The 25,414-nt window shown below is 32.7% G+C and overlaps 2 protein-coding genes across 9 annotated transcripts; one reads left to right on the forward strand and one right to left on the reverse strand.

Moving 5' to 3' along the window:
- Positions 1 to 1,587: 1,587 nt before the first annotated feature.
- On the forward strand, positions 1,588 to 11,500 carry LOC143237671 (AN1-type zinc finger protein 6-like). 2 transcript variants are annotated; one of them, XM_076477180.1, is made up of 5 exons: positions 1,588 to 1,802; positions 4,733 to 4,916; positions 7,200 to 7,339; positions 9,350 to 9,503; positions 9,714 to 11,500. In XM_076477180.1, the coding sequence occupies exons 2-5, from the start codon at positions 4,748 to 4,750 to the stop codon at positions 9,860 to 9,862; spliced, it is 612 nt and encodes a 203-aa protein (XP_076333295.1). In that variant the 5' UTR covers positions 1,588 to 1,802; positions 4,733 to 4,747; the 3' UTR covers positions 9,863 to 11,500. The 2 variants fall into 2 exon arrangements, with proteins under 2 accessions (XP_076333295.1, XP_076333302.1); XM_076477187.1 differs by having other exon boundaries at positions 1,601 to 1,802; positions 7,200 to 7,330.
- On the reverse strand, positions 11,406 to 25,414 carry LOC143237641 (ataxin-7-like protein 3). Of its 7 annotated transcripts, none has more exons than XR_013020186.1 (12): positions 25,160 to 25,414; positions 23,964 to 24,147; positions 23,126 to 23,241; positions 21,803 to 21,816; positions 18,396 to 18,564; positions 16,416 to 16,486; positions 14,700 to 14,756; positions 14,411 to 14,479; positions 13,612 to 13,637; positions 13,095 to 13,181; positions 12,212 to 12,337; positions 11,406 to 11,980 (listed from the first exon to the last, which is right to left on the reverse strand). XR_013020186.1 is itself a non-coding variant. In XM_076477138.1 (12 exons), the coding sequence occupies exons 2-12, from the start codon at positions 24,033 to 24,035 to the stop codon at positions 11,934 to 11,936; spliced, it is 891 nt and encodes a 296-aa protein (XP_076333253.1). In that variant the 5' UTR covers positions 24,036 to 24,040; positions 25,160 to 25,413; the 3' UTR covers positions 11,406 to 11,933. The 7 variants fall into 7 exon arrangements, 5 of the variants coding, with proteins under 5 accessions (XP_076333253.1, XP_076333247.1, XP_076333267.1 ...); XR_013020190.1 differs by having other exon boundaries at positions 12,212 to 12,345; XM_076477138.1 differs by having other exon boundaries at positions 12,212 to 12,345; positions 13,066 to 13,181; positions 23,964 to 24,040; positions 25,160 to 25,413.

Raw genomic sequence — 25,414 nt, forward strand, 5'->3', positions numbered from 1 at the left:
TTAATGTTAGGTGAAAAATTTTCACACTAATATTATTTTTAATTATTATAATCACGTGTTTTTCTCTGCTACTTGGTAGGGGTTTTATTTTTATTGTAAAACTAAACAAAAACCCACGAGGGAAGGCAGCTAGTCATCACTACTCACCGTCAACTCTTGGGCTATTCTTTCACCAACAAGTGGTGGGATTGACCATGGTTTATAACACCCCTATAGCTGAAAGAGCGATCACGTTTGGTGGGACGGAGACTTATACCCGCGACACTCATATCACGAGTCAAGCACCACTTGGCCATGCCTGGCTTCTAATCAAACAGAGCTACGTAAATAGATTAGAACTAAAAATTACACCAGTAAGTAATATAGCTAATTTAATAAACCAACCTAACTAGTAGAATGCAATGTTATAAAAGAAAATTTAATTATGATTATAATGCATAGATTCGTTTGTTCGGCACTCTCATTGTAAGCGATACTTTCGGTCGTAATTCCAATAATATCTCATAAGGTCTTGCCAACTTAACGGATTTGGAATAGTTCTAAATACATGCAATAATATAACAAAGCAAAATAACTCTTATGAATATATATTTATGTTTAATAAAAATGCGAAATAATACAAATAAATGTCTCAAATATTATAATGAATACTGTTAATGAAAGAATATTTTAAGGAAATAATAAAAAAAACATAAAACTCGCGGGTGTTTTTCATGTCTTAATATAGATTCTCTAGTTCTTTGAAAAACGTGACACCAATAATCAAGTCGTTAACCTATGATATCATATGTTCGAATTACTGTTAACGGAATTCCAATTTAGATTGAATTGAATCAATGAGCTGATAAAATATCGACAGTTCCTGACGAAGCTGTAATAACGAAATATTGACTGAATAAAGTTACATTCTAGTGATAGAGGTTGTTATTTTATTCACGTTTATCAAAATGTCTTGTAATCAACTCCAACTTGCGTTAAACAAAGTTAATAATATTAATACCTAACAAAGTTTAAAGACCAAACTATCACTCTGACTTTAAAGATTGATAGAAACTGTTAGAGCACTAGATACTGAAGGATAACTTGCATTATACTGAAGTGGAGCTGACAGTATTAAACAAGAAACGGCCCTGAAATTAGTAGGTCGGGGTCAAATACCAATGTTATATCCTATCAGAGTCCTTGAAGTGGTAAAACTGTTATTAATTAATCACTTAACGCCTAACAATACAATACGAAAATACATATAAATGTTTATGTATATTTAGGAATTTTAAGAATTAATTTTTGGTATTATTGAGCATTTAATTTATTTGAGGAAGTAGATATGTTCTTACAGTACTAAACTTGAAGAAAGCTTATCGTGTGCATAAACTAGACTTGACTAATACTAAATTATCAACAATAACCCTGTATCCTTAAAGTATCATGATATTTATAGGAATTTACGTTGGGAACAAGCTTATGGGTTAGGATTATACTTTTTCCCTTGGAGATAACGTCACATCCTTGACGCAAGTCACCAGCTGAGTAGGCTAAACTATCGTCATACAAAACACATGGAAGAGCATGGTCTTTTTCTGCGTACGAGGTCATGTTTTAGTTTATTCTTGGCAGTGGTTTGGCCAATCGTACACTCGTACTGGGTCACGTGAATTGTATGAGCACGAGCTCAGAAATCTCCGAGGTTAAAGGCAGTTCACTCGCAAAAGTTAGGTTTAATATACCTTATCGTGGCTGAGGGTAGAGTTTAGATTTTACTGTCTAAACTCGTTGAAAGCAGTTACGAGATACACATACAGGTATGCTTTTTAAATAAATGCAACTGCATTAGATTGTTTAAAGTGAAATCGTTTTAAACGTAAAATATTTATTTTTCTACTTATAAATATTAAGAGACTGTATAAAATAAAAGTGAACGAGGACTTGTACTGTAAAGAAAATAAGACTAGTGAAAAATGTAGGCTTAGCATTTTCTTGTTTTAGTCATTCTGTTGACGCCATATTGTCAGTGTTAGTCACTGAGTCATGCCTATTTAAAATTAAAAGTTAAATACTGTTTTGTTTATTATAAAAAGATATTAACAAAATATTTACAGTGGTGTTAAAAATTAATCAAGAACTTGGTTTTCTCCAAATAAAAGGAAGCTTCAAGTTTGTAATCAGTTAGTTTTGTTTTAACTTTAAAAAGTTTTAGTTGGTTTAATTGTGCTGTTAATTAATATGTTCTACGCTAAAATGTTATAAAATTAAACGTACACAGGGTCTGTAATTCTAATAACAATACGTAGAAAGAAATACGGACTTAAATAGAAATAGACTTGTTAAACTATTTACTAAGCCTAACATAGTCGTGACTGTCTTTTCACTTCAGGTAAGTTTAAAAATTACAGTGTACTTAACTGTCTAAAGTCCATCTTTCACCCTTTTTCGTTTAGACCTGTTTCGTTTCTAATCACGTTAACTGTGCACACGTATAGGCTGTTTGCAAAGGTAATCTGTATTTCTAAAAGTTAAGCTAAAATTGCTCACTTAAACACATAAAGAATTTTCAATAACTTTAATTTAAAAAAAATATTGAGATACTGATAGTTTAATTTCTCTTAGTTGTTTGATAAAGGTTTTACTGGATTGGAACTTGTTTTACAAACTGTTCAAAACATTGGATATTCATGTTTTCAGTGAATTAATACTAAGATACTAGTTATTTATTTTAAAGTTAGTTATTAAAACAACTAGTACAGATTTGTTAGCTATATATAATTGGGTTAAGGTAGCATGAAGAATGGTTTTGGAATAAAAAGTTAAATGTTAGTGTGAATCTTTTGTTATATTGAAATTTGGGACGAAGACAGTTTTAACTTTTTTTAAAGTGGTAAATAAACTATTTTTATAAGTAATTTTGGTTGCTCGTACACTGTATGAAATTGAAAATGGCCTGATAGATAGAATGCAGGTCATTGGTTTATATCTGTGTCACCAGACATGCTTATCTGTTCAGCTGTATGTATGTTATAATGTGATGGTCAATCTCACTGTTTGTTATAGTAAATATAGTCATCTTTCACTGTCTGGAAGACAGACACCACTAGGTAAATATAGTCATCTTTCACTGTCTGGAAGACAGACACCACTAGGTAAATATAGTCATCTTTCACTGTCTGGAAGACAGACACCACTAGGTAAATATAGTCATCTTTCACTGTCTGGAAGACAGACACCACTAGGTAAATATAGTCATCTTTCACTGTCTGGAAGACAGACACCACTAGGTAAATATAGTCATCTTTCACTGTCTGGAAGACAGACACCACTAGGTAAATATAGTCATCTTTCACTGTCTGGAAGACAGACACCACTAGGTAAATATAGTCATCTTTCACTGTCTGGAAGACAGACACCACTAGGTAAATATAGTCATCTTTCACTGCCTGGAAGACAGACACCACTAGGTAAATATAGTCATCTTTCACTGCCAAATTAGGAATGGCTACCTGGAAGACAGACACCACTAGGTAAATATAGTCATCTTTCACTGTCTGGAAGACAGACACCACTAGGTAAATATAGTCATCTTTCACTGTCTGGAAGACAGACACCACTAGGTAAATATAGTCATCATTCACTGTCTGGAAGACAGACACCACTAGGTAAATATAGTCATCTTTCACTGCCTGGAAGACAGACACCACTAGGTAAATATAGTCATCTTTCACTGTCTGGAAGACAGACACCACTAGGTAAATATAGTCATCTTTCACTGCCTGGAAGACAGACACCACTAGGTAAATATAGTCATCTTTCACTGTCTGGAAGACAGACACCACTAGGTAAATATAGTCATCTTTCACTGTCTGGAAGACAGACACCACTAGGTAAATATAGTCATCTTTCACTGTCTGGAAGACAGACACCACTAGGTAAATATAGTCATCTTTCACTGTCTGGAAGACAGACACCACTAGGTAAATATAGTCATCTTTCACTGTCTGGAAGACAGACACCACTAGGTAAATATAGTCATCTTTCACTGTCTGGAAGACAGACACCACTAGGTAAATATAGTCATCTTTCACTGTCTGGAAGACAGACACCACTAGGTAAATATAGTCATCTTTCACTGCCAAATTAGGAATGGCTACCTGGAAGACAGACACCACTAGGTAAATATGCCCAGAAATCACTGATGATGCTTCAGAATCTAAAATGGCCTTGGGACAAAAACCACCACCACCAACAACAACAAAACAGTGACAGTGGTGTGTTTAAAAGTTGTGATTCTAAAATCTACAATCCAGTTCTTAGAAGTAGATAGAACAGTCCATAGTGTAGCTATGTGCTAATAAATAAATTTTAGTAGCTTATTTTAAAAATATTTCATCGTAGCTATAAATAACCATTATAAAAGGTTTCATTGAGAATAATGCATGAATTCACAAGTACAGTGAAAAACACACAATACTGTAAAAATTAGTCATTGTGGGATTGTGCAATATTAATAGGGATATTTTTACTTTATTTAGCCAGTGACAAGAAAAATAGCAGTGAAAACAATCAGCCATAGTTTTAAAATATTCTTTATCCAATTTAGAAGATTTTCATACTGATTTTATTGGCCATTAAAAGCTTTCAAGGTGATAGTTTTAAAAATAATCTTCAACCACATATGTAACAGGAAACTACTGTTTATTACTTGGAGAAAAAAATTCAAATTTGTCTTGAATCATTTCAGGAAACTAATTAAAAGATGGAACGGGATACCGATCAGATGTCGCAAAATACACCGATGTGTAGATCGGGTTGTGGTTTTTATGGAAGCCCAGCCACTGATGGGTTATGTTCTCAGTGCTATAAAGATGCTGTTAAAAGAATGTCTGCTTCTAACCCTGGAATTAGTGGTCATATTGGTTCATCTGGTAAGTATTAAACTTCAAAGTTTGAGTGTATAAAGTTAGTGAGGATTGAATTATACATTTGACTGAACTGGTTAATTATAAGATTTTTAATAACATTTCTTATAATAGTGAACATTGAATTAGCACAACTGCCAAATACTAGTAGATAATTTAATCTAAAATAAAAAACTCCAACCTGACAGTTAGACCACAGGATACTTATAACATTTCACAAGTTTATATCTAACTGTTAAAAAGTTAAAATGAGTTTGTTTCCAAAGTTTTAGTCATTCATACAGACTACCCATTTGAAGACTGTTCAAACCACTAATGATGTTTTAAACACTAATAAAGTCTTCCTGATGTTTTTACACTCACAAAGAAATGTAACTCTCCTCACAGGGCTTGTCACGGCCAGGTGGTTAAGGAGCTTGACTCGTAATGTGAGGGTTGCAGATTTGAATACCTCTCGCACCAAATATGTTTGCTCATTCAGCCATGGGAGAATTATAATGTAACAATCAATCCCACTATTCATTGGTAAAAGAGTAGTCCAAGTGTTGGTGGGTGGTGTTGACTTCCCTCTATTCTTACACTGCTAAATTTGCATGAAATTCAAAACAAACAAAACTTTCCTTACAGTGGTTTAAACCAGGGTTTAAAAATTACAGAAGACTAGCCTTCTTACACTGGAAATTACAGTTTGAATGATTCATATAAACCTTCATGTCTCCTCCTGGCATTTTTCACAGACATTATAAAATTATTTTTGTCCTTGTTTGGATACAATTATACTGTGTTTAACTATGTAATATGTTTGAAAAATCTTGCATATTTATCTAATAATTAAATCTTCCTATAGATAATTCTCTAAGTATGCTATATTCTTTCCCAGGGTCACCAAGATTACCCATTGGTCAGTTTCAAGGGATAAATTAGTGTACATGCATGTTAGAGCAAAACAATTTTTAACAGAGTTGAGTGACTAGCGAAACTTTATGGGTTGATTAATGTTTAGCGATTCCATTACCTGATTGTTCTTATGAGATATATAAATCCAGTTAATTCTAAAAACTAGCCATCAGTACCCACATTGGACAGAATGAAGGTTATTCTGTAGCCTGTTGGTTTGAATGTAATTGTTATATTTTAATTCTTTGCACAGTCAGAGTGATGGAAAATAGTAGTAACAGGAAACATTGATTTTAACAAGCTCATTATTTTGATAGTTGTTACTTAGATCTGTTACTGTTTATATTGGTTAGGAGTTAATAATGGCAGTATTTTGACTGCTGGGTAGCTGGTATAATTGGAAACACTAATTTTTATTAGAGGATTATTTTTTGAAATATCACTTCTGATTTCAGTCACTGGATAGTTGGAATGATAAAACTAGTTGAATTCTTCTATAACAGTTAATTGTATTTTGTGACTTAACTGATGGTTATAACTGACTGTCACCCATTTTCAATTTTAATATTCAAATCACATGACATACTTAGCCAGTACGGAATGGCGTGTACAAGAACTACTTTTTAACAGTTTGGTGTTTTGAAAGTAGTGTGATGCCATTGAAAAATGGTTGCTTTTGGGAAGGATATGCAACAGCACTTGCTAGTGCAATATATTCATACACTTGAATGTAAAGATGTGTGTGAGTTTCCAAGATGGAAATATCCCATTCAGGTGTTGTAACAGATAAGCATCTATGAAAACAAAGTTGAGTCTTCTGAGACTAGAATATACAACAATGTTGAGAAGGATTTTTACTTGGAAGATGTCTTGGATGAAGTGAACCCAAGTTGGATCCATGTAGTATCAGCTCGTACATCGTGCAGCTCTAGAATAAAACGGGTATTTGTTGTACTCTACACAAAGATATACTGGTCAAATTACCCACTAGAGGGCTCATAGATTTCTATTTTTAGTGTGTTGAAGGGATTGTTAGGAACCTAACATTATAGAAACTGTACAGGAAGGAGCTGGGTGTTTGGATACGTTGTTGTTTAGATGGAGTCACTTCTAATGAAACTGAAGCAGGTAGAGCATCAGGTGAGATTGTTATGGCATGGTGAGGATCTAGTGATTAATCTTATTTTTAACTTCTGTTGAAATAGGTGTATGTCTAAATGTTTGAAATTAAGATATAATGTAGTTGTTAGTTTTGTATGGAGCTGTTATTAAACAAAGTAACTAAACTGTACTATGAGATTCGAGTATTACACGATTGTTTCAGCAAACTGGAACATTAGGTCGTTGGCTTTAGCTCCAGTAGAAAATCTTGTATGTTTCTTTGTTATCTAGTTCAGGGAACAACTAGTGATACAACAGATGCTGTTGAAGTGTCCTCTTTGCCACAGAAAACCCTAAGTACAGCATTACCTACTGTTCCCTCAGCTGTTTCCCCTGGTGTCCAGGAGCCTGAAGTTCCAGAGGTACTATTGGTAAAAAGTGAAACTGTTAACGTAATGTTCACTTTGTTTTTTATTTTCCATGGCTGATAAGTTTGCAGCTAGAATTTTTAAAAACTTATATGAGTGGTAAGTTATTAAATAACTTTAATGTGATGAGTTGGGCTCTTTTATGTACTTCAGTTTGTGTATTTCAGGTCTAGTTTTATTAGTGTGTACTAATCTCAGTTCCTTGGATTTTGATATTAAATGCCTAATTTACTTGAGGCTTTAAAGTAATTTTCAAGGGATAAAAAGTGTGTAAATATTTTTAAAAACCTTTTTTCAAAGTTGAAACAAATCTGTTAATCATAGACAAGTAGCTTTTATACACTGTATTTAATAGTGCAGATTTCTTTAATATTAATGTTATGTTAAAATTTGAAGTAACTGTTAAATAAGTAATAAACTAAACATTGTAGTGTTTGAATATTGAAAATGTTCAGTTATTAACTGGTACACTACTTAAATGTTTAATCTCAATCACTGGCCTGGCATGACCAGGTGATTAAGGCATTCAACTTGTAATCTGAGGGTTTGAATCCCTGTTGCACCAAACATGCTTGCCCTTTCAGTTGTGTGGGCATTATTATGTTATGGCCAATCCCACTATTCATTGGTAAAAGAGTAGCCCAAGAATTGGCAGTGGTTGGTGATGACTAACTGCCTTCCCTCTAGTCTTGTATTAATAAGTTAGGGATAGCTAGAGCAGATAGCCCTAGTGTAGCTTTGTGCAGAATTCAAAACAAAATGTATTGATTATCTAATTAGGAGTTTTTATGAATAAGTTAATTAGTTTCCTTGTTTTTTCTCCTGGAGTATGTTAGTATAGAATGAGGTATTACTAGCTCATTTTTAATGTGTTAAAAGGATTAACATTTTTGAATACTTGTTATCCAACATGGGTAACACCAATAAAATCTGTCAAGTAACAAAACTAATACAAATTTGCTTTTTCTTGAATATTCCAGAATTAAAAGTTGATTCTTTTCAGTGTCACATTTCTGTGTTATATCTTTTATTGTACAAAATTTAGTAGAATGGACAACAAGTGCCTGTTGTTGAAACTCAACTATTGAGAATGGAATTTGGAAAGTCTTCGGGCACTCTTTCTTTTTTTAAATACATAATATTTTGGTTGGTAAAGTGTACCAGTGCAGAGTTAAAGTAGTAATAACATAGTCCCATGTTTCTTGTCTGGAGTTGCGAGATGACCGTGCTTTCTGGGCTTTGGTAGCCATGATTGCCAGTAACTCTACAAGGGTGAAACAAATGTCTTGGTGCAGTTGGTCATATTTGACAACATAGGTGATGTGTGCACCTTGATAACTCAAATTGGTGCAGACAGCTTGTGATCATCCTGGAAACTTACTCATAAACTCCCTTGGAGGTCATGACTCTGCTTATGAAACACTGCTCTGGTGTCAAAACACACTGATGCTTTCAAACACAACTGAGAAGTTAAATACACTGTTAAAAGGCACATACAGCTCAGTGTAACTGCATGTGAGAGTGCATCTGTAAGAAGTATGTGATTATTTATACATGTGTTAATACTGTTGAATTATGTACAGAAGTATATCTTTTATGATGAATTTTGATCAGTTTTTTTAAACTTGGTTTCTGGTCCATGTGTGTATTGTATATCTTTTAATCACCATGACAAAAATTGAGGATGTAATATTTAAACCCCTGATATGAAATATTAAGAGAGCTCCAGTTAAATTCATAAAGAAATTAGAATAAATAACTTGTGTAGAGTGGATGTAAATAAAAAAAAAAATTGATACATGGAGTTGGTGTGAGAGGGAAATCCACATTTGGAAAAACTTGTTCAGGCATGTGACAACAAAACTTCTGTATAAACTTTACTGATAGCACACGTGTTTTTATGGTAGCTACATGAATGTAGAGGAAAATCCTCTTTTCAGATTTATTTCTGAGCAGTAATCTCTTCAGAAGACAGCAGAATGATGGTGTTTTTTTCAATTTCTTGGCATCCAGGATAAAGTCAGTGAGAAGAGTTGTTCAGTGTTACCTTCTTCCACAAGTAATCTTCAATCAGGTGTTTCAAGCCAACACCACGACACTTCTGTTAAAGAAGAAAAGAAGAAAAAGAATCGGTGTCAGATGTGTCGTAAGAAGGTTGGACTTACAGGTTGGTACTTGTGTCAAACTGACACGTTGATTAGTAAACCAAGATAGCCATGCTAACCACGAGTTACAACTGGGACTTGTGGCTTCTTTTGTATAATACACGGTAACAAAAATTGACTAAAACATTCTCAAACTGTGGTAAAAATAAAGTTGTTTCATATAGGAAAATGTGAAAACTGGAAACTGAACTATTAACTTATTTTATTTGAAGGTTTCTATTGTCGATGCGGTGGACTCTTCTGTAGTTTGCATAGATATTCAGACGAACACAGTTGTACTTTTGACTATAAAATGATGGGTGCTGAGGAAATCAGAAAAAATAACCCTATTGTAGTTGGAGAAAAAGTCCAAAAGTTATGAAGGGACAAGTGCACATAGCGAGTCCAGATTGTGGAACAGTACATGAAGATCTACCTTCAGTGTTTGAAATTATCAAACTAGGTGTAACACTTCCACCTTCTCCAAGTATGATTTAATTTCTATGTTATTACAAACTTGTACATGTCTGTACTATTACAGGTAGCCACAAGAAAGGTGAAAGGTTAATATTTTATCCTACTTGTGTTTATATACTAACAATGCAGTGGAGATATTAAACCTTTCGCTCCAAGTGTTTGTGACGTTTCTATGCAGACAAGCTGACAACTAAACATAGTCCTTGGTGTGAGAACGTTTAAGTTACGCTGTTACGTAAACGGTGAAGAATGTTCTTAGTTGTCTAATGGTTCTCAGCTGGAAGAGTTTGTAAACAATAACCCAAATTTTAGGGTACATGTATGAATATTAACATTTCTGCTGATGGTTTCATAGCTTATTTTAATTGTACTTTCAGAGATAAGTAACAAGCAAAATGACTATGTAATCCTCTCACATCAATGAGAGATATCATGTGTTTAGTTATCAAGAATGTTTTTTCTTAGATTCACGTAAAATTGTTCTGTCTAAACTATTTAATGTGTGGATCTGTTTGAACTACAGTTAATAAGAATGAAAACAAATTCTAACTGTACAGTGGCACACAGATATTGTTCAGTCTATCATGACTGGTCTTAGTTTAACTAGTTAATTTACTTATTTTTCTATGTGCTCTATGTTTTGATAACATCTGTATTTTAATGTAACACGTACAATACGCCCCTTTTCACGGGTTAGTTTTATTTAATATATAAAACTGTTTCGTGTACTTTTAAGTCAAGCCCATTTGTCTTTACATTTCAGGTAATAAATAAGTCATTATATAGTTGATATGTTTCACCTCTTAGTGTGTGGTATTTTAAACTAGGATCGGGTAAGAATGTTATTATAATTGAAAGTATGTTTTTAATGCAGTTGAAATCTTTTATCGTAGGGATGTGTTATGGAATTATCACTTTTATGTTGTTGTTATTGGACCTTAATAGATGTAGTAAGTGGATCAAGTAAGTTTCCAGCTTTCAGTTTATTTTATGACAGCTGTTATGACTGTCTTGAAATTAAGATACAAGCTTAACCGTGACGTCGTTAGTTTTTTCTAATGTAGCATCACTGCCTGTGAGAGGCCAGTCAAATTAATCATCTCTAGTGTTAAATTTATCTAATTATTTATGTTTGTATCAATATATTGTAGATGGCCCAATTATTATTATAGCTCTTACAGTATATATATATATATATAACACAGGGCAGTGGAGAAACATTTACTCTCAAATGTTAGTTACCCCATTAGTCAACTGAATAGAGAAATGAGTAACACTTGTACTGTTTGGTAAAAGTCTGAAGTAGTTACATGCAGAGCTCTGCCTGTTGTGTTAAGATTTAGATAATTTAAAGTTGCTGGTTGTCTTCATTTATACTACGAATATTTTGGTTTCCAGCTGCATGAATGATTGTGTGGTTTTATAAAAATATATATATTTAAAACATGTTTTATTTGTATAAAAATCCCCATTTGTAGAAGGAAGGATGCCTTTTATTACTTCTAGAATTTGTAATAAAAATAAACAAATTTTTAACAGAACATACAACTTTGTACATGCTTCACTGTTATCTTGTAATTTCATTCGTACCCGTGTTATTGACAATATAACTTTGGAATACTAAAAGATCTGAGTACAGTGTTTATACTGTTGTATAAATACTGCACATCTCTAGTTTCTACTGCCTCATGCTGTAAGTATGGAACTATGTCAATTTCAAGCATAATATAGGGTATTACTATATACTCAAGCTGAGTCAGAGGGTTTACTTTATTACTGTACACATGCTTCTAAATAATCCCAACAAGTTAGTTGTGTGAACTAGTTATAAATTAGTTTATGGGAATGTTTGGTAATAAAATGAAAAACACTAGTAGATGAACAGTGCCAGTTACACACTGTCCACTGTATGGTCAGTCCTGTATTCCCAGTACTAGCTTGAGAAGGTAGGGCCCATGTTGCTTTGGGAATGGACACTAGGCCTGAAAGATGGTCTCTTCTTTCTTGGTTGAGAAACCAGTACCTGTAAGAAAGAAACAACCATAGCTAAGCTGACATGTCTTCTACAACTATAATAGGACAGTTTCTTTAACTAAATGCCTGAACTATATACTAAAGGAAGAACAAGCTATTGAATGAGCTTTAGTTACCGTACGTGGCCTACTCTGATTCCCATATATTGTCTAAAACAAAGTTAATATAAGTTTTCTTTTTATTCATACAGTACCATTTCCAGCATGCGAACAAGACTTACCACCTGAATTTGTATTAACATAGTTTCCAGGGTCCCAACTTCTAAACACAACTTCTTGTACCAATTGTGTTTGGCTTTCATCATCACAACTATCTACGTCCACGTGAACATCCTCGGTCTCTTCACCTACAGTGCTTGTGAGGGGAAGGAAGTTTTTGAAATGTTATAACAAATTACACTTGTTTAAATCCTTACAGCTGGTTAAACCATCTAACAGAAATCTCAGTGGCTGAAAATTACTTTAACTTGATCAGGAAGTTTGTATAATATCATCTACTGTTCACAATAGTCTGTCTTTCATACTGATTAATTTAATGTTAAAAACGTTCCTTACTAAACAGGAGTTCATTTACTAGTATTTTTTAAACACTAAAATCAAACAAGTTGTCACAGACTTGGAGGAATATTAAGACCTGCTATCCCCCATTACTCCTACAGATTTCTGTGGTTTGGGTTTAGTTTTGTTCTTTCTAAAATGTAACACTTTCACAATTTTACTTTGGTGTTGATAAAACAGCTGTACAATTTTGACACTGACTGTTAGAATGGTTTCAAACATGTATGACATTAAGAACAACAAATATTGAATTATTTCATTCTCCCATTCATTGCAGCTGGTATTATATGGGCTTTTGTTCTTACAATTCCAGCAAGATTTTGATAGTACATTTTTATTATAACATTGTCTGTTTCACTTTCAAGATTTAACAGGTCTGTGTAACAATATATTGCTACCGTGACAACCAGCACTGCCAAAAACTGGTAAATCTAGATTTTGTACTGACAAAAAACAGTGGCTTACATGTACCATCTGCATTGAAGGGGTTAAACACTTCAGCTCAATTAATACCTACATGTTCTGACCAAGCAGAGAGAGACGTACCATCTTTCTCTGTTCGTCCGTGTGTTTAGGACAACGCTGAGACCTCGTACACATTTTCTTACTGTGTTCGGATATCACTCCACAACACTGAAAACACAAACTCATCGTAACACGTTACTACATCAGTTTCATAGTGTGCTTCTGTACACATCTATAATTATCTGCTTCCAGTCAACAGGCATTCGGCTCTTTCAAAACTTTGAGCAATTGTTTATTACAATAAATACATACTTGGAGTTTTCTCTCTACAGATCAAATTGGAATGAAACTAAACATCACAATGACTGTTGTATTATTCATTTAGATCAATAGTTAAGGGTTCTAGCTAACGTGTCTTGACATAGGAGAAGAACCTAAAGGTTTTGGAAAACTTTAAGGTAGCTACAATATAATCCAAAAAACATTTGTACTTTGTAAAAGTAAAGAAAGAATAATCTTACTGTCAAACACTGGTTATTGAATGTAAACATTGTATTAAAAACTGTTAAGTAACTCAGTACTTAAATACAACACTCACCTGTAGAAGTAAGGCCTTTCTTTCATCTACAGTATATATGGAAAACAATATAATTTATATTTCAAGTAAAATATATGAAAAATGCTTAACGTGTATTCAATCAAATTAGTGTGAATTATTAATATGACAAACATGACGGTTGTCATTCACAAACCATTGTTTGACCTAAGACAAACATGACAGTTGTCATTCACAAACCATAGTTTGACTACAATTGAAACGTGTAAAAAAAACAAATTTCAGAAATAAGTTACCAACTTTCATTTGTAAAATGGGTGAGTGTCGTACAAATCTGTTTAGTAATGTGACACTGGTTTTCAAGTTCTATTACTTTAATAACTTACTAATATGTTTTACTGACTTGAAATTGAGAGACTAAATCCTTAAACACCTTCATTAAGCTCAAATTTATTCAAGAAAATTATTTTTATACAGTTAGTTACACATCACAGAAACCAGAATATACCAACATACAAAAACACACTTTCCTATTTCAAACTAGTTGTGTTTTGGATATGAAAGGCAACATTTGTTTTGTACAGTGATATATTATGATGTTTTATTCTATAACATGTTCTTAGAAACTCTAATATTTGTAGGGTTGTTTTTTTTTTTATCTTGTAACAAACCTTATTAAAAGAAAATATACTCAACTCAGTTCTAACAAAACTGTGAAACAATCCATTAAAAAACAGATTGTTAAAGTCACACATTACTTGTTAATAAACTAATGGCAAAATCATTCTGAGTGACTCATAATTTAATGATTGTAAAAACACAAGGACTTCACAAATCTCACCTAGAGACATGTTATTGTAATTAGCAACACCATTCGTTCCATTGGCATTGTTGTTATTTCCACCAACTCCTACCCAAGAGAAACATTAATTATTCATAATTTAGGGTTAAATGTTAAGAGTTTTATCAAAAAGAACTGTTAACATTGCGAACACACTACTTTATGATGAATTTCACACTTTACACTGGAAAACTAAACCACTGTATTCTTAAGACAGCTGGTATTAAAACTATTTTAATTAAAGTACTTTTCATGTGTGTTTCTCACCATCACAGATTAAATCACTCACCATTTTTGGTCTTTGATTTCATCTTGTGGGGCCAGTTCTTATCACGTTTCTTCTTAGCTGCCATATAAACATACAATCTTTATCTACAATAAAACATTGACATAGAAATCTTCAGTTATACGTTTATTTCCTTCATACAAATTTTCCAACTTTATGTTTGTACAGACATCTATACAATTTATTTACAAACAAATATTATACTAAGTTACAAGTTCTTAACGTATCATAGCCAAGCAGGTTCCATTTTCTTTATTTTTATTAATATTACTTGGTCTAATATTCAAACTTCTTTTGAACGTTACAATTAACATTATTACAAATTTTAATTTAGGCAGCCCTGAACAGTTAGCTGGTACCTGATATAAACACTAACATGTATCTCCTAGGACAGCTAAACTTTGTGAAATATTACTCAAACTTCATCAGCAAGGTTATTCAGTTTATTATTTAAAAACTTATTCACTATATAGAAGTCACATGTAAAAATAGCACATTTCAAATAAGACAAAATGCACACCACAGGTGAAAGTCTGTTTAAAGTAAGCATGCTCATTTTGATGTTGTTTACTGTATTTGCTTCACTCGTTTTAAAGTTTTGTTTCCCAAACAGTTTTAAAACAAATTAAATTTTTAAATTACTTTTTAGTGTCATTTGTTTATGAGGAATTTAAATTTTTAATTTTGGTTTACTTATTTTGTGTTATTTAATATTTTACTTTTTCATTCGGCATAATTGTGAAAGATTTTCTTTGTTTCTTGTTAAATGCAAAACTACACAACAGGCCATCTGCACTCTGACTACCATGGGTATCAAAGACCCAATTTGGAGCACTACAAGCCCACAGTTACTGCTGAACTACTACTGAGTCATAAGTAAGCTAATAATGTCAGTTCTGTGGTGTGGAACCCTGTGAGGACAAAATGTTGAGCTGTTTTCTGTTGGAAGGACTCCTGTTAGAAGCCTTACTGTTCCAGCACAGGTCTTCAAATCTTTATTTGTAAGGGTAATCTCTCCTTACTTAAAAGTGACAGTGGAAAGAACTGGCTTAGAAGCAGTGGTTTCAACATTCCCCTATATTATCCAAAGAAGTGTATGAACAGCATTTTTATTAATAACCACGACAAGGGGATGGAGGTACAACTTTATCAGAAACTAGCGTCATCCATACTGACAGCAAGTGAAACCTATGACCTCATTGGGCTGTGTCCACTATGTGGTATTAAACCTCAGAACCAGGAAACTGACTTCACACAACTTTTAATAAGGAAGTGCCGTGAGCTGGAAACCACCACTTGGAGGTCAGTTATGGGTCAAGGACTGAAAACCATGACTTGGACACAAAGTCTTGTCCTTGGGTACTGTTTTATGGGTGTATGAATAACTGTTGATTCCTCACAATCTGTTGTTACTGCTAGGTTTTCCACATCTATAATAGTTCACTCTTTCTATGTAGATAGATGCTATGTTTCCACCTGTATGTGTGTGTTTCAGCCTTTAGGTAGTCAGGGTTTACTTGGAGTCGGATGACGTGTAAAGTGGATAGTTTACGTTAGTATTAACATAACAAGTAAAGTAGCAATAGTATACAAGTATGGATGAGATGTTATAGTTCTAACATCATCCAAAAGCTAGTATCAACTAAACCATGAATATAAACACTTCTCTTACTGCTACCCATGAACGTTTTAATATGAACAAAACCATATCATACTCACATTTTTTGTTATTCCCATAATTCCATCCTCCATCATCAGTATCACTGTCTATTTTCCCAGTGTTGGCAATTCTTATTTAAAAAAAAAACCAAAAAACTGTTAAGTTTTATAACTTAGTATGACAGGTTAAAGTAAATTTTATTTTTATATTACGACAAATTCTACCACATCTAAAAAAAAGAAAAATCACAATCAGAGATAATAAATTTTACATTAAAAACTACAGTCATATTATAAGTATTTAGTAATTTGTAAATACTGGTTAAAACCAACAGTGAAATAGAATGAATGAGACTGGTTAAAACCAACACTGAAAGTAACTACAATCAAGGCAACATTTTTCAACACTGTAGGCAAACTATTCTGTCTATTATTTAACTTCACCCAAGAACTGTGACAACCAGTTTAACAAATACCCTGTGAATTATGGCCAAGAGCTAATGACCACTAAGACTCCCCAGACCACCTTGTGACACATGGCAGGAATCAAACCCATGAGAAACACAATTTGTCTACCATACAAAGCTTTGTTATATAAATAATTCAGGCCACCTCATCAAAAAGATGAATTATTCATGTACTAATGTAATGTAGACAAGTCCTATCTAAGCCTAAAAAAACATGGGATGGGTGGCATCCCTCAAAAGAAAGATTAGCCATTCATGGTTAATCACATTGTGCTTGTGTACAGCTTGTAAGGAAGAAAACAACTGTAAATAAATTAAATCTTTATAAGATACATCCATATCCTAAGTTATTTACAATATGTGTACACGTTATGGGTCTTGCAAAGTGATGCGACAGGCATACTGTATCACAATGCTACGATATGATTGTATCGATACATCATCCAATAAGATTTATCTTAACATAATTTAGCAAGCTTTCAGTAAACATTAGGACTTTTTAAAGAAACAACTGAGAATTTCTAATAAGCTATTTCTGCTACAAAATTAGTGTTTTAATATATAGAGTCAAGTACTGTGCTCCGAGTATAAAGCGGTTTTCATGTCGAGATTCAAAACACTTTTCCCCATCTAAAAACTAACAAATTTCTGTTGAGCAACCTAAAACTTGCATTTCCATCATTTGTTTTGATAAAGTTTCATATTTTATCTGCTGCATTCACTACCCTAAGTTTATGTCATATAAGACCAATCCTTTGGGAGTACATTACAAATAACAATTTGCAGTTTAACCAAAGGTTAATTTTTTTTTTACACAAACTCAGAACTATTTATACTAGTCATCCCTAATTCACAAGGTCAACACCACTCACTGCTGACTTTTTGACTACTGTAATCAAGCAGTGGGATTGAACATCACATTATAATGTCCCCATGGCTTAAATAATAAGTATGTTTAGTGACGGTACTCAAACCCATGACCTGTAGATTGTAAATCAAGGACCCTAACCATCAGACCTTGTCAGATTATAATCTAATACAAAAACAACTTATTTGTAAAGAAATGAATATGTAATTACTTAACGTAATTCATGTATGGAAATGTGTTACTGTGTGAATCTATTACAGTATCTCTACAATTCAGACAGTGAACACGTAACTCGGTTCCCACTTATCTTTAAACCATAAGTAAAACCTCAACAAAATTTATTTAGTTATATAAAACATCACTACCTTTATGGGAAAACATTCTATGTCTGTGTGTGTGTACAGAACTTGTAGAAATGTGCCTAATATCAATGATGTGAATCAAAGGCACATTATACTTTGTAACTTCAGGAAACAGAGAAGTTATCATCTCTGTAGTTACAATAAACTTTCTGGTACAGATGTGTTTAGACAAACAGGTTACTAAACTCTGGTACAGATGTGTTTAGACAAACAGGTTACTAAACTCTGGTACAGATGTGTTTACACAAACTGGTTATTAAACTCTGGTACAGATGTGTTTACACAAACAGGTTATTAAACTCTGGTACAGATGTGTTTACACAAACTGGTTATTAAACTCTACCTTTTGCTTGCAAGGCGAGAACTGTTTCTACCCATTCCCATGCATTTTTCCAAATGTGGAGCAAATCTTGAGGCAGCTAAGTTTCGACGACAGTTTGGACACATGCATTCAAACTGCTTTTTAACGGGAACTTGACCGAAAACATCACGTCCAATTTCATCAACAATTTCTGTTGAAGTACTTAAGAATTAGTCGAGCAATTAATGTTTTGTATTTAATTACTTGAAAAACAAAACATTCTGTCATATGTACAAATGCTAAAATACAAGGTATAAACAACATGCTGTTTTTCCTGTAAAGTACAATTTGTATATAAACAGTAAGCACCAATACTATGGTTTTATACAACATGTTTAATAATAATTGTATCTTCCCATTAAATGTCTATTATTACGAGCTGTGAAGACTAATTAACACTCATCTGTCATTACAACGTATTAAAACAAGTTTAACAGATATAACTTTAAGACAATATCCAGAAACATTACATGTAATACACATGGCAACAAATTTTGTTTCTCCTAGCACGAAGAAGAAAATGCAGAACATAAACATTATTATAAACACATAAAAACTCAAATATATGTAGGATTGTTACTTTTCCACATTTCAAGTTAAGCACAAAGTTACACAATGGGTTTGTTATCTATGCTCTGCTCACAGCAAATATCAAAACCTGGCTTCTATCGTCCTAAGTCCGCAAACATGCCGCTGTACTATTGGAGGATTTGTGTAATAAAATGTCACAAGTTTACACTTCTACATTTTAAACATTTAGAATAAGCAAAACCTACTAATTAAAATACAAAGTCATAAAACATTAATTATGATACAAGTTTGAGTCAACAATACAAAAATTACGTGTCTTGTAAATGAGATACAACGTAATATCTTCACTAACCAACAGAAACAGTAATAATAAATCCAAGTCACATAACTACCTGCAAAATACAAAAAATATAAAAATTATGATCCTTGGCACTATATTTCCTTCAGTGAATTGAGTACTAGGTGTCAATCCCTCACGTGGTGACTGGCTGCTCTATAAACATCCCTTCACTAATACTATTTTACTGGTTCCCCATATGTGTTTTCTCTAGTTACACCATAAATTATTTTCTTTTTGAATGGTCTTACTCTGGCTGATATTGGATGAAGATCGTCCATGGTTGCTGCTTTTACCTGATAGTGCAGAGAATGTTGATGTCCCATCAGTAAAATTATGGTGGACTTTATCAAGTGCCATCTTATGCAAGATTTCTCATTAAGTTTCACTCCTGTCTAGCCTGGAACCCAAACCAAGGTGTTGGTCTTACCACGAGTCTCCTTCACTTTCTGGCATCCACCTGGTGACCAATAACTGACTTTTACGAAGTACTGCCAATGAGCTAATTAAAAACAATATACTGGTAGCACTGTTTATTTATGGTTTATAATCAAGAGAAGGGATTGCAATATACTGGTAGCACTGTTTATTTATGGTTTATAATCAAGAGAAGGGATTGCAATATACTGGTAGCACTGTTTATTTATGGTTTATAATCAAGAGAAGGGATTGCAATATACTGGTAGCACTGTTTATTTATGGTTTATAATCAAGAGAAGGGATTGCAATATACTGGTAGCACTGTTTATTTATGGTTTATAATCAAGAGAAGGGATTGCAATATACTGGTAGCACTGTTTATTTATGGTTTATAATCAAGAGAAGGGATTGCAATATACTGGTAGCACTGTTTATTTATGGTTTATAATCAAGAGAAGGGATTGCAATATACTGGTAGCACTGTTTATTTATGGTTTATAATCAAGAGAAGGGATTGCAATATACTGGTAGCACTGTTTATTTATGGTTTATAATCAAGAGAAGGGATTGCAATATACTGGTAGCACTGTTTATTTATGGTTTATAATCAAGAGAAGGGATTGCTTTATGACTTTTACCCATCTTTGTGCTGTTTGCAGGATGTCTGAATGCTCATCAGCACTATCCATAATGTTATTGTTCCATGAGATAATGAATTCACAGCCAGTTATTTCATCATCACTTGTGTAGGAACTATCTGGGACTAGATGATAGTGACTGCCCATCATGGTCTTTAAACTGGCATTCAAAAGCTTTTCCTGTCCAACCTTCTGTCCAGTCTTTACATTTTCTGTCTAGACTGACCACTACAGTTACAACTACCATCAGATGTTTATTTTCATGTGACGATAGCTGAAACCTCACTTAGTGTTAACTGTACATCATTTGTCTACCAGTAAGTGCTGTCTCCAGTGTCTCTCAGGCAACATCTTCTGTAGCTGCTATCTATTGGTTCTTTATGGAACTATAAAGGTCAAAGGGCAATGGCTATATAGTGTAAGGCATGGTCTCTGTACTGCAAGACACAGATGAAGAATTCTAGTTATAAATACTGTTGGTGTTCTGTATTTCTTCACTGATGAAGCTTGCGATAGCAACAGAGATTTTGTTGGTGTCACTGATGGGTATCCCATGACCAGTCTCACACAGATGTTGCCTTGTCTTTATCAGCATGTCTGTTTGTAAGTGTGAAGAAGATGGCTGTAGCTTTGGAAAATATAACCACCATTCTTGTGTTGATTTCTTGCACAAAAATGTTTGTACCTTACATTTGATTTCAGCTTGCTGTCAGGTGGCATGGTATCTTTCTCACATTCAAACCACTGGCTTTAAAATGGCTGACAGCAACCAATTACTAGTGTTAATTATTAATAATGTTTGTCTAATTATTTATACATAACTAATCATTTTAATAATTATTATTATTATTGTCATCATAACAGTAAGCACCCAACATACTAAACCCATTTAACACCATTAAAAGAAAACTACACATTGACAAGTATTGATCAGTGAATCTGAGCTTGTCTGGTTCTATGTTCCTCTAGCATGTTAACCGTGTTCCACTAGCATGTTAACGGTCTTCATCTAATCATATATAAATGGCTAAATTTCTGTTAATAGCAGGAAAAATGGTACCTTTTCTAATCATAATATCTGTATTTTAAGTACACTGAACATCAAATAACAAAAACAGTTTTTAAGTGAAGAATGTAGTTCAACATGACCACACTTTTCGTAAAAAATGTTACATTTTTGAGTTCTATAACCTCAATCTTAAACATTCTGGACATCATGTAAGCTTCTGTCTTGACAAGAAGTAATCTACAGACACTGAACTGTAGTGTATAAATACATCTTGGAACTATTTTATTTATAAACCAGTTACAAGAAGTAATCTACAGACACTGAACTGTAGTGTATAAATACATCTTGGAACTATTTTATTTATAAACCAGTTACAAGAATTAATCTACAGACACTAAACTGTAGTGTATAAATACATTTTGGTACTATTTTATTTATAAACCAGTTGACTTACCAAACTTCTTCTCACTTCCATGTGGAGCAGAACAGCCAGAGATAAAAATAAAAGAACATTTTTAGCTTCATCAAATGCGTTAATTCAACATCCAAGAATACAAACCATATCCATAATAAAATCAATAAAACTACATTAAATTCTTAAAATTAAACTAATTTTATCTCGTATGGAAGGGTACATTTGCGATCCTTGTAACAAAACAATAAACAAATCACTATATTAAGAGTAATCTATAACCCACAATAATTCGAAGATCCCATGACATGGTTAAACAAAATAAAAAACAAAAACATAAGATAATTTGATAAAATATAAAGACTTAGATTTTGAAGCGTAAAATGGAGTCATAAAACATAGTTCATATATAGTTAGGTATACAATAAAATATAGTTAAAATAAACAGGTAACATTCATAGAGGAACAGTCTTTAACTGTAAATATAATATAATTAAATTACAGAATCTTTCATAAACATTTCAGAAAACTAGTTTGTCCATTTTTCAGAAATATTTTTTGCCTGATGATAAATATTTGATGATCCCTAGAATTTCAACATACTGAGAGTAACAATGTATTCAAGCTAATAGAATTTCAACATACTGAGAGTAACAATGTATTCAAACTAAAGGCATGGGGATACTTTTATACACATGTTCTAATTCAGTATTTCACACAAGACAATTTTTATCATTCAGAGAGATCTTAATAAATATATGAAGGATATTGTACAAGATAAGTATCTAACCAAAATAATCACAAACAGACAGAATTTATTCAAATTTAAGGAATTCTTATATAATTTACACAGTATCTGATGTTGAAAAACTTGGTAACTGTAATTCATAGATAACTTATGACAAAATCCACACTTCTAAGGACTTTAAAACATCTTTATTCAATAGAAGTAGTTCTATCTTCAGACGTTTCTATTCGTGGTCCAACTGTGATTTAGTCTGTTGACAAGAGCACCAGAAACTGCTTGCAGAAATGATAGGCAAAAACTCAAGTTACAAGTTAAATAGAAGACTCTACTCTTATGTTCTCACATACATATAATATGAATTGCCCATGCTGTGAGTCTACATCAATATTTGGATAGTTAATCTTACAATAAGATTAATTTATTATGATTCAGTCTTTGATTAAATAAATAATAGTACTGTAGCTCTCAAACTCAGTTTATTATGATTCAGTCTTTGATTAAACAAATAATAGTACTGTAGCTCTCAAACTCAGTTTATTATGATTCAGTCTTTGATTAAACAAATAATAGTACTGTAGCTCTCAAACTCAGTTCTAAAGAGATTTAAGGACACTTACTCTTCCTTGGATTCATCCAAAAATAAAATTCCCAGTTTCATGGCTCTGTGGACTTCAAAACATAATCCCAAGCTTACTCCATTCACAACTTCAGTGTAAACATCCTGGATCAAAGACTAATGGAGAAAATAATAACTAGTGGTAATTACTGTCACACCTTTAACACGTGTCATCCAACTCGATACAGAAGAACAGTGATGAAGTTTTAAGTAAGAGACATCTTCACTCAATAAAAAATAAACATTGAAAATCTAATAATGTAATAATCTAGCCTTACAGGATAACAAGCCTGGTGCACCCCTGTTATGTTTATTTTCCATAAGTTGAGAACCAGTGTCTTTTAAAGCTACAAACGTGTTCACTCAAACAAGTCTAATGTAATTTTCTATACACACGAGTTCTATCTTTAATGTAAACAAAAAATAGCCCTTTGTACTAATTAAAAGACTTAATTCACATAAGGGCTACAATTATCATGTAAAAACAGCTATTACACATATTTGACACTATGACCACAAAACATGAAATGTGAAACACACATACAAGTGTAATGGTTGATATGTGTATTCAACAAAATTAACCATCTCTAAAAACAGAGTTACATAAATTAGGTCAGATCGCATGTTTAAACCACTCCAAATTCAAAATATTGATTTGTAACTTTCTTAAAGAAACACTAATAATACTAATAAATTATTGTTAGTAACATAAATTATCAATGAAACACAATAAAGATGATTTCAGAGATCTTGATTCTCTTGCAAAAATTTCTACAATAAAACATATTTTTAGCTTACTCAGTAACTGAACAAAGAATGTAAGGTACCAGGCCACCTACCTCTACCTCATCACCCGATATGGCCTGAATTATGGACGAAACCTCTTCATCCATTAATGGTATCTGTTGCATTTTTTCTGGAACAGTTGAAACTTTGTAAGCAGCGTAAGTGTACTAGCCAATGTAATTTTTCAGTTCAGTATCGTGGTTTATGCTCAGTCAAAGTTTCGTCACAAAAGCTAGTCTATGAGAATATATAACTTTACATTTTTCTTGCAACTTCCATCAGCTTAGTTTATATACTTAAACTTTCAAATACGCTACATTAGGTCACGGTATAACATTTCTACTTCACTTTGTCGTGAACTAAGCTTCACAAAGTAAAATGCCTAATCCATATTTTTATACAACTGGTTATTTTTAAAAGTTGATTTTTAGCATTCATTACTAACCACAAGAGCATAAGATCTTCTAAATCTAAATCATTTATGACCTTATCACCTTTGCAATGTGAAAAATACAACGATGAAATAAGTGTATTTATGGTAACCTATGTTGTCAAGTTAGTATTTAAAATATAATCTCATTTACAACCCCAGTTTAAGATTTGAATTAGCTTTTATAAATCATCTTACAAAGTCAGAGTTCACATAATTACTTTAATTTAACAGTCTGCTTGGCACCTTGGGTCTTTCTAAAATCTTACATGTTTTAAAGTATGTTATTTAAAATAATATGTATACAGTACATTCTTAAATAAAACAAGTAATGTTACATGGACGTTACTCATATGTTATACCCCACCATAATTCTGTTTATGAGTTAGGAAAGTTTTAAAGACTTAATCACCTCATAGTCAGAGTCATACTACTTGTAGGTTTGAAAATGCAATTTATGATCTCTACTGAAACGAAAACAAACAACACTTTTTAAAGATAAAAGTTCAACTTACTAAGGCTAAATTTAATTAAGTAAAGAAAAATAAATAAAGTGAAAACAAAATAATCACTCCTAGTATACTTTTTTAAATAATAAATTTAGGACTGCACAGACCACGTGGCATGTGTAAACACTAAAAAAACCTAGTAAAACAACGACAATTCGCCTCTCGTTGTGCTCAACAATATTAATTAAGTTTCAGAATATACTCTTATTTAAATTTCAAACTAAATTAAACATTACTACTATACTGTTAATAGATTATTGCACGACAACTACGTTAAAATTTATGACAGCCTAGGTATGCCACTACTCACTACCACTGATCCAATGCCACAGTCTCGGTAAGAGGGGATTCGCTTACAATTGTATAATATCTACAAGAAATTATTTTGCAAGCTACACATTAACCTTGGTCTTTTAATTAGTGTTGATAGCATTTTCTAGATTTACAATCATTTTGGTTGCACGTATTGATAACATGTTAACTCTTACTAAACTGAAGACTCAAAAGAACAAACACCAAAAACACTTCCCTCTACTCGCTTCAACGACCTGTTAAATTCAGTAAT

Source organism: Tachypleus tridentatus, chromosome 2, assembly GCF_004210375.1.
Source record: "Tachypleus tridentatus isolate NWPU-2018 chromosome 2, ASM421037v1, whole genome shotgun sequence".
In the NCBI taxonomy this organism is placed as follows: domain Eukaryota; kingdom Metazoa; phylum Arthropoda; class Merostomata; order Xiphosura; family Limulidae; genus Tachypleus; species Tachypleus tridentatus.

What these genes read in the sequence shown, in the direction of transcription:
- LOC143237671 (XM_076477180.1), top strand. Translation starts at nt 4,748, where the DNA reads ATGGAACGGGATACCGATCAGATGTCGCAAAATACACCGATGTGTAGA. An exon ending in TGGTCATATTGGTTCATCTG is followed by an intron (nt 4,917 to 7,199) that starts GTAAGTATTAAA and finishes TTTGTTATCTAG; the next exon opens with TTCAGGGAACAACTAGTGAT. An exon ending in AAGTTCCAGAGGTACTATTG is followed by an intron (nt 7,340 to 9,349) that starts GTAAAAAGTGAA and finishes CTTGGCATCCAG; the next exon opens with GATAAAGTCAGTGAGAAGAG.
- LOC143237641 (XM_076477138.1), bottom strand. Translation starts at nt 24,035, where the DNA reads ATGCAACAGATACCATTAATGGATGAAGAGGTTTCGTCCATAATTCAG. An exon ending in TCTCGCCTTGCAAGCAAAAG is followed by an intron (nt 16,487 to 18,395) that starts GTAGAGTTTAAT and finishes TTTTTAAATAAG; the next exon opens with AATTGCCAACACTGGGAAAA. An exon ending in TGTTAATACAAATTCAGGTG is followed by an intron (nt 11,981 to 12,211) that starts GTAAGTCTTGTT and finishes TCTTTCTTACAG; the next exon opens with GTACTGGTTTCTCAACCAAG.